The sequence below is a fragment of the Vigna unguiculata genome, chromosome 11, assembly GCF_037176805.1.
Source record: "Vigna unguiculata cultivar grain cowpea cultivar isolate G323 ecotype 2 chromosome 11, ASM3717680v1, whole genome shotgun sequence".
Lineage (NCBI taxonomy): Eukaryota > Viridiplantae > Streptophyta > Magnoliopsida > Fabales > Fabaceae > Vigna > Vigna unguiculata.
The window spans coordinates 13,527,123-13,528,862 of record NC_140802.1 but is presented as its reverse complement, the minus strand read 5'-3'; the positions used below and the strand labels follow the sequence as shown (position 1 = coordinate 13,528,862).

Below are 1,740 nucleotides of genomic sequence, written 5' to 3'. Positions count from 1 at the left end.
CCTGCATCACAAACTCGAGCCTCCTCACGCATTCAAACAACACCACAACCTCATGATTAAACAAAAAGGACGACATCCTGCGCTTTAGAGAGAGGGTGTGTGTACCTAAGAGTCGGGTATTGAGGAAGATGCTCTTGGATGAAGGGCATAAGAGTCGTCTTAGCATACATCCAGGTATGTCTAAGATGTATAAAGACCTGAAGGCGACTTTCTGGTGGACTGGTATGAAAACTGATGTGGCAGATTATGTAGCATCTTGCTTAGTGTGTCAAAAAGTGAAGATCGAGCATTAGAGGCCAGGTGGTACACTGGAGCCTCTGGATTTTCCTCAATGGAAATGGGAAAACATTTCCATGGACTTCGTTACACACCTGCCGAGGTCTGTGAGGGGACATGACTCAATCTGGGTTATTGTAGACAGATTGACGAAATTTGCTCAATTCTTTCCAATTAATCAGAAGATGTCTCTGGATAAGCTAGCAATGTTATATATCAGAGAGATTGTCAGACTTCATGGGGTGCTAACGAGTATTGTGTCAGATAAAGATCCGAGATTCACCTCAAGATTTTGGCAGTCACTACAGAATGCCTTGGGCATTCAATTGAGAATAAGCTCGGCATACCATCCTCAAACTGATGGGCAGTATGAGAAAACTATACAGTCTCTGGAGGACTTACTTAGAACATGTGTACTGGATCACCTCGGGACGTGGAGTGATATGCTGCCACTAGTGGAGTTCAGTTATAATAACAACTACCATTCCAGTATTAGGATGGCACCATACGAGGCATTGTATGGCAGGAAATGTCGAACACCCTTGTGTTGGCAGTAGGATGGAAAGTTTGTGGTGCTTGGGCCAGAGTTCTTACAGCAGACTACTGTGAAAGTAAGGGTGATACAGGATCGAATGTGTGCAACTCAAAGTCGGCAGAAATCCTATACAGATAAGAGAAGGAGGCCGCTTAAGTTTGAGGCAGGTGACCATGTGTTTCTCAGGGTTACACCTACGGCAGGTATTGGAAGAGCACTGAAGTCGAGAAAGTTGACCCCTCGATTCATCGGTCCGTATCAGATTACGAGGCGATTCAGACTAGTGGCATACGAGATTGCTTTGCCACCTCACTTGGCAAATCTGCACAACGTCTTCCATGTATCACATCTCAGGAAGTACGTGGTAGATCCTACTCATGTGCTGGAGCAGGATGAAGTTCAGGTGTGCGAGGATCTGACTATGGGAGTTGGACTGGTGAGAATTTTGGATTCTCAAGTCAAACAACTCAGAGGGAAGGAGATTCGAACTATGAAGGTTCTCTGGGACGAGGTAACCCAAGAGATGACTTGGGAGATAGAGGATCTCATGAGGAAGTCTTATCCTCACGTGTTTGTGGGTAAGTTCTATTTTCGAGGACGAAAACTTTTAAGGTGTGGGGAATGTAAGACCAGTGAAATTTAATTAATTAAATAATTAATTAATTAGTAAATGCGGGTAGTGGGAGCCTTTGTGGCATTAAATATTGTTTGATGTGATGTGGAAAGTACTAGCTCAAGTGGTTAAGAATACTTTATTATGTGAGAGGACTTGGGTTCAAGTCCTATGTATGCCAATAATGTGTCGTTGTTTTATTATTAATTTTAATATTATATATATAAGCATGGGAAATAATAATGTAACCTTATACTTATGTGCATTATAACGAAAGATAAATTGGTTGAGTAGTTGTGCATTGACTTGATAATAA

At 42.3% G+C, this 1,740-nt stretch overlaps 1 protein-coding gene across 1 annotated transcript; it reads left to right on the top strand.

Moving 5' to 3' along the window:
* The first annotated feature begins 908 nt into the window (after nt 1–908).
* LOC146881526 (uncharacterized) lies at nt 909–1,454 on the top strand. Its single transcript, XM_085669220.1, has one exon. It carries the CDS (start codon nt 909–911, stop codon nt 1,452–1,454), a length of 546 nt encoding a protein of 181 aa, XP_085525346.1.
* The last annotated feature ends 286 nt before the right edge of the window (nt 1,455–1,740 follow it).

Bases quoted from the DNA above. Each gene is read 5' to 3' on its own strand.
- LOC146881526 (XM_085669220.1), top strand. From the start codon at position 909: ATGTGTGCAACTCAAAGTCGGCAGAAATCCTATACAGATAAGAGAAGG.